Source organism: Lolium rigidum, chromosome 5 (genome assembly GCF_022539505.1).
Source record: "Lolium rigidum isolate FL_2022 chromosome 5, APGP_CSIRO_Lrig_0.1, whole genome shotgun sequence".
Lineage (NCBI taxonomy): Eukaryota > Viridiplantae > Streptophyta > Magnoliopsida > Poales > Poaceae > Lolium > Lolium rigidum.
The window spans coordinates 51083094-51090121 of record NC_061512.1 but is presented as its reverse complement, the minus strand read 5'-3'; the positions used below and the strand labels follow the sequence as shown (position 1 = coordinate 51090121).

General features: G+C 43.7%; 1 protein-coding gene across 1 annotated transcript; it reads left to right on the top strand.

Moving 5' to 3' along the window:
- Window positions 1-4232: 4232 nt before the first annotated feature.
- Window positions 4233-6770, top strand: LOC124655541 (myosin-10-like). The gene is made up of 11 exons (XM_047194417.1): window positions 4233-4310; window positions 4395-4439; window positions 4540-4638; window positions 4917-5027; window positions 5473-5647; window positions 5742-5798; window positions 5921-6057; window positions 6151-6210; window positions 6296-6373; window positions 6458-6531; window positions 6714-6770. The coding sequence occupies exons 1-11, from the start codon at window positions 4233-4235 to the stop codon at window positions 6715-6717; spliced, it is 918 nt and encodes a 305-aa protein (XP_047050373.1). The 3' UTR covers window positions 6718-6770.
- The last annotated feature ends 258 nt before the right edge of the window (window positions 6771-7028 follow it).

Below are 7028 nucleotides of genomic sequence, written 5' to 3'. Positions count from 1 at the left end.
ACTGCATCTCTCTCATCTACCTACACCTTGAGATGTCAAACACCTCATGACATGGGTAAAGAAGGCATTTAGTATAGAAATCATTGCATGCATCATATAACTATCTTCGAAGTATGACAAACCATAAAAACTCTAACACAACAGTAAATGCATAACAAATATCATCTCCACAACATCCACCATAGGAATTACATAGATAGATCCATAATCATACAAGCTGCATCAGATAGACTTCAACAATGATCATACATAGAGATATTGGATCAAGTTAACACCACAAACCCACTGTCTAGGGGGTGGACTAGTCCCCTCTCATCATGGAGAGTGGTAATGAGTCTTTGGTGAAGGACGAGAGACAGCCGGAGGCGATTCCGGTAGCGCTTCCCCCTCCAATCTTCCTTCGGCAGTTACCTGCTGACCCTCTGTTTAGGTGTTTTCAATCTCCTCCTCCATATGTGATGGCTTTGAAATACGTCATTTCTCCTCACGTTTAAACCCTTTTCTAAGTCAAGAAATTGACTAAACATCTCTCTTAGTATGCTAGTAATGACTAATTATTGCAAAGATGTGCAATCCCTTCTCTTTTTGTGTAATGTGCAGGAAATCACATTTTTAAGGCAAAAAATGGACCTGCAATTACTAAAGATAATCTCGTCACAATTACATCAAATCAACTAGGCTCCAAAGATCGGTTCCAGGAGCAATAACGAACATCGGTATGAGCAAGCTAGGGCTAGACATAAAGCTCAAAACTTGGTGAGCTAAATGAGCGCTCGTTTGCTTGAGTAGTTTGAGCTCGGGTCTATTTCTTATCAAACAGAGCCAGAAATTATTTTTTGCCCTTTAACACTAATGAGCTAAACAATCAAGTTAACGAGTTTCGAGCTACTCGTTAAGATCGCTAGCAACCAAAAGTTGGCAAGTATAGAGATATGTCTCAAGGCATGTAGCCAATCTTAGATAATTTGACTCACTGTGAAAAACAAGGAAACCCGCCGTGTGAGTGCATTTCCTATAACAACTACTGGTCTTACTTGTATCTTAATTATCTCGTGTTCTCATCTTCTCGAACCACTAGCGGCGTGCCCCCAGGTATATGATGACCGCATCCCCATGTGCCACTTGCTGGCTTCCCAAACTCCTGATGAAGTCGCCATATTTTGTCAACTTACTAGCTTAGCATTTTTTCTGAATTTGCTCCTTAATGATTCTTAGTGAGCGCTCATTAGCGCATGACAAGCCGAACCAAACTTTACTTTTAGCTCGTTAAAGTTACGAGCTTAACGATCCGAGATTTAACGATGTCGAGTCTTAATGAGTCGAGCCTTAACGAGCCGAGCAGCTCATTAGTCTAGCCCTAGAGCAAGCCCTGCCCGTATCGTCCGCCCGTATTGTGCGTCGGAGGACCCCTGAGGTCAAAACCTATAACTTTCGTGCAGGGAGCCATTCTAGAAAGAGAGCCATTCGTCGCTAAACAGAGCCACCATCTACCAGATCCAACTACCACTCATCGAAGGAGATCCACCACCATAGTTCATCCATCTCCTATCCACTCCCCTCCGTAGCCATAGCCATCACCTTGTAATAGAGATCTCCTTAGGAATTTGCGACCATTGTAAGAATATTTGATTTCAGTCCAAGTATTTAAAATAATGATTTCTATCTTTGATCTTGTTATTATGTGTGAGTAGTCCTCATGGGCTGCGGGTTGAGGTGAATCCTCGCAACGTTCATGTGCATCTTATCATATGGGAGTATTGTGTAGTGATTGAATATGATCTTTGTTATCTTGTATATTTTTCTCTTTTCCTCGATCCGAGGACTTGTAGGTACTCGAGCCACTCTGGATCGATCAAGGGAAGATGTGAGATAAGTGTAGAACGACGTGCTACTTCAAAACCCAGGGGAAAGTAATGGTACTCACTTAGTGATTCGCTTGGGATAAGCAATATCATCTATCTGAATATTTTGGTCTGTTTTACTTAATAATGGGTGTAACTCGCGGTTGTGGGTACAACAGTTCGATTAAGAAGATATTGTTACCTCTATTTTTAGGGACAATAGTACTTACGGATGTGCTGCTCACAACTCTCATCACTATTTTATCTGCTACATAATATTGTGCTTCATTTTATCTTAATCTCATAAGTATGCATAGCTGCAGCAGAATCCTTGACCTTGTCCTATTTCCATCCATTGAATACAACACTAAACAAAGTAAGCTGGAAATGTCGAGTAAACGTAAAATAAAACTAAGTAGAAAGTCTTGTAGAAGTTTCCTTAAATCCATTTAGTAGTGTTTCCCAAGATCCGATTAAATCTATGTCTTCTAGGAAAAAAAGCTTACAATACTACAATCTATAATTCGGATCGAAGGTATCAGTATGTGTCGAGGACGGCGAAGAGGGGGTATATATAGTCGTTTTTAGGTTAAAACACGTCAGTGGACGAAAGATTGAGACGAATGGGACAGTCGAGGGGGAAAAGCCACCAGGTAGTGCAACCTGGTAGGTTGAGAGCGTGGGTGGGACTAATTCCAAGCTCCTTGATCTCCTGGTGGCCCACTTCAGCTCACTTTGTTCGTCTCGAAAATTCAAAGCGTGCTCTGTGATCTTGCCCTTTTCTGAGTCCCGTGGCTCCTCAAAAGTAAAAATACAAACAAAATGTGTTTTCTGCTAGACAAAGTTAAAACCAAAAGAGAGAGGATTCTTTAGAAAATCTCTGAAATCAATATAAAACATGGATGTAACATTATATAATAAATATGCAAACATGTTAAAATATTTGAAAGTTCTCATTTTAGTATTTAATGGGTGTATCATTTCCATGATTGATAGTATCTCTCCACCCAAACCATTGACCTTGTTCCACACACGATCTTTCAAATATTTGAAAGTTCTCATTTTAGATATGCCCACATCTGTTGTCCCTGCCCGACCTACCTAGTCAAGGAAAAAATTTCCAGGGAAATACGTGGAAAGGCCCGAGATACCTCCCCTCCTGTAGCGCCAAATAGCGTAGTCAGATTTCCTAGGTTAGTTTAGCCCGTGGGCATCGCACCTAGGAAAAACCTAACCAGTAGGCCTGTAATTGGGAACGGGTTGCCCACGGACCCGCTAACTTAACCCACCTAAATTGGATAGTGAAAAACCACGGGCAGGTGGATAGAACTCACGGATAGCGTCTGTTTGTTCGCTATCGCCGCAACACCTTCTCGTGACTTCCTGGCGTAGAAATCCCCTCTCGTCGTTTCATCGAAAAGGTCTCGGCTTCGTGTCGAGTCCAGCGATTGGTATGGACATCTCACGCTCCAACTTTCTCCTACTTTTTTCCCTCGATTGGATCATGGAAGTGTGGGAACGACAACATGTACTTCCGCCTCACCAAGGATTGCCGCGCCAAGGGCAAGACCAACTGTTTCTTTACCGCCTCCTCTCCCCGTCCACCAGCGCCCGTGGCCGTGGTGCCACCGGCCGCGCAGGCCATCACCAGCCACAACCACCATCAATGCATGCGAGTGATCTCACAGCGGTTGGCGATGCATGCTTCTCGGAGTCGGAAGAGGAGGACACGAACGAGACATCAAACAGCGGGTAGGGCGGGTTGAACTTCGGCCATGGCAGCAAGGTGTTGCAGTTCTTGGAGGACCTGAGCAGGTGATGAGGCGACAGCAGGCAATGCAGCCGATGAGATTCCTCTGTAATTAAGTGTGCTTAATGGGCAGAGTGGATGCCGCTAAATCTGGAAGAGTTAAACCGGCAGGAAACAATGTCCCGCACCAGTCAATCGGACAAAGGCGGCCTGCTAGTAGACACCCACGGTCCAGCCCATTGAGCAGAAATAGTGATTGCCCTAACCCCAACATTTGGGGGCCCTGTGCATATTGCACATGTCTAGGGCCGGCCCGGGCAGCACGGGCCCTAGATGACCCCGCAGCCTGAATATGAGCGTTGGCGCCTATACCTGGCCATACCTCGGGCCAGACTACCGACTGCAGAAAACTAAGCCCAGACCCAACATGAACAAAAGCCCGTTAGGCCACGGGCTGGGCTTTTTTCTTAATCGCTGTTTTCAGACTACTAAGGTCCGGCCCAGCCCGGGTGTTGGGCCAACATTTTCGGGCCCAGGCCCAGTAATTTCGGGCCGGGCTACCCATGGCCGCCCCATCGCCTACCGTTGCATCACCGGACCAGAGTAACCGAGGCGCCGAAGCCAAACGGAGCGTTGGCGCGATGGAGGCGGAGGCGGCGGCGCTGTCGCAGCTGCAGCTGCAGCTCCTCGCCCTCGTCTCCGATCTCCGTCTCACCCGCGTGAGTCACCGAGCCGCCCTCTAGAACCTTCCGGAGTTCCGAATGCGCCCTTCATCTTCCTTCTCCCCCCCATTCCCTTCGCAGGAGCGGGAGCGGGCCGCGCGGGAGGAGCTCCACGCATCCAGCCAGGTCTCTGCCTCGCTTCCATCGGTGCTGGACTTGTTAGGGTTTTGGGAGGTATGTTTCTCTGACATGGTTTTTTTGGGTGGGGATGGGGTGGATGGCGCAGAGGTGGAAGGAGGCGGAGGAGGAGCACCGGCGGGAGGCGCGGGAGCTGCGGGCGGAGCTGGCGGCGCGGGACGACGCGCTGCGGAGGCTCGAGTCCAGGGTTCGTGTTCCCCATTCCCCCAACTTTGGCCTAGCCAGTAGTGTATCCTCTCATGTGTTCAGCTGATTAGACATATGCAACACTGTTTATATTTTACTCCATTATGCAATTGTAGAGAATTCGTTTTGTATTATCGGCTTCTGGAAATGAAATCGGGAGCGCAGTCTTCTTAATTGGAAAATTGTTTTTTGTAGAAAATTCTCGAATTTTCCCCTTGAATGTGCTTATTAGTGTCTGTTGGGCTGAGAGTGTCCTTGCAATTGTCTTTTTCGGTACAGGTCAAGTGCCTTGAAAACGATAATGAGATGCTGGGGAGAAACGAAAAGGATTTGAAAGAAAACATGGAGAGGCTGCTTCAGTCAAGGGAGGCATTCATGAAACACTACGAGGCATGTGTCACGTGCCCTTTATACTTGCCCCTTCATTTGGGCTATTGTTACTGCCAAGTCGAATTCGTTACGTTGTCTTCTCTCTCAGAAATGAACTCTTTTCAACTTTATGTTCTGTAGTAGTCACATATTTGTTCAAAGCTGCCTTCAGATATCTATCTGAAAATTTATTTTACCGCCATCAAGTATATGGGTAAATTACAGGAGAATAATATGATAGGCTTACCTCTTTCCTTTTGTGAGCAGCTGCAATCTACTCTTGTGTACATTGTCTATGGTGTACCATCTCTTTCTGACCTTTAACATTTGTACCTTGCACATGCTTCTGTAGATGTAATACCATTTCAATTTGTGGATGGCAAATTAATTTTGCGTGTACAAAGAGTATAGGCTTGAAATCTGTACTGTTTATGGAGACAAACTGATGTTTGGCTTTTGATAGCAGGACTCTGCTTGTTCTCTGCAATGGACCATCCAGATGAAGGATAAACAGATTGCTGTAATTTCAGAGAAGCTGAATTCGCATCTGGCTTTATTTAATTCCGTGGGGAAGGAAGTCGCTGCGGTAACACAAGTACTAGGTGATATTGAATGTCTAGTCGGCGAGAAGGAAAATGTAGGTATGAACGCAAATGGATATTTATTATTATTAATGTTGTTTGACCAATCAAGTTCAATAGTTATGCATTAATGTCTCTTACATTTCTATTTCAGTCTCTGAATTGAAGGGTAAGGTCCAACGGATTTCTGTACTTGAGAAAGATTTCGTTGGTACGGTGTCTTCCTGTAATGTGGCTTCAGTTTCAGATTGTGATCTTGTAATGATAATGGTTACCATGTATATGGAGAATATTTCTATAATCTGTTCCCATTTTGCTATATCATTTATGCAGAGAAACTTTGTTTTTTGGGAGATAAAATTACAAGTTACCAGCTTGAACTTCGTAATAGGGCAAGGATAATATATGAGTTGAAGGAAAAACTTGACGCTGAGAAGCTTAACAACAAATTTCATCCCCAGCTAGAAGAAATATCCATTTACTAAGTTGAAAGCATTGTGCATATTCATTCTTACTTTTTATTGATCTCATCAAGTTTGTTATTTTTCCATTAACGCATTTACCTTAAGAAATCTCTGCTGGTGAAGGATGAGATCATTGAGAGGTTGACTTCAGATAAGCAGGTCGTTCTGTTAAGGATATTCGTAGCTATCAAATTGTCTCTGGAACTCCGAAAACTCAAATCGTTACTGTCTGTTCTTTATGCAGGCAATGCTTAAAGAGCTTCACAACATGGAAATTGCTCTAGGGAAATTTCAAGACATATTTAGCAGCATTGGGCATGAGGTAAGGTCGAATGCCATTACTCGTATATGCATCTCTTGTTACCAGCCTTGGATTTCTTAGCTACTTCTCTTGATTATATACTAGGAAGTGAAAAGTTCTTCACCAGATTCTGAATGTCAGGATAGACAACATTATGCAAATAAAGAGCAAGTAGAAAGGTAAGTGTCTCAACATAGGATTTTGCAACAAGCAAATGATATTTATTGTAGCTTTACATGCCATTAATAAAGAGCAAGTAGAAAGGTAAGTGTCTCAACATAGGATTTTGCAACAAGCAAATGATATTTATTGTAGCTTTACATGCCATTAATATTGGATTGTTAAACAAATAGCATTCCAGGTAGTCAATGTGATCCACCCAATGAACATAGGTTGATACTGGAAACTGGTGAAGCAGGTAAAACTCCATTCTTAATGATCTCCCCATCAAATAAACCTTACAAAGTTGTCTGGCACATCTTCATGAGATAGTAAAGACATTTTAGAATGCAAGTAAACACATTTCTGTGAGCTGAAAAAGTTCAGTACTTTCTTGTAATACTGCACTTCCTTTCAAAATTTCTGAACTTCCTTTTGTGCCAAGTAGTAAGTTCTATGTACTGTCCGTCAAAGATGTTGACTACATTGTTTCCAACCACATAATCTCTTCCTTGGC

Excerpts from the sequence above, each read along its gene's own strand:
- LOC124655541 (XM_047194417.1), top strand. The coding sequence starts at position 4,233 with ATGGAGGCGGAGGCGGCGGCGCTGTCGCAGCTGCAGCTGCAGCTCCTC. Across the intron at positions 6,058-6,150 it reads TTCATCCCCAGCTAGAAGAA|CTTAAGAAATCTCTGCTGGT; the intron begins ATATCCATTTAC and ends TAACGCATTTAC. Across the intron at positions 6,211-6,295 it reads GGTTGACTTCAGATAAGCAG|GCAATGCTTAAAGAGCTTCA; the intron begins GTCGTTCTGTTA and ends TTCTTTATGCAG.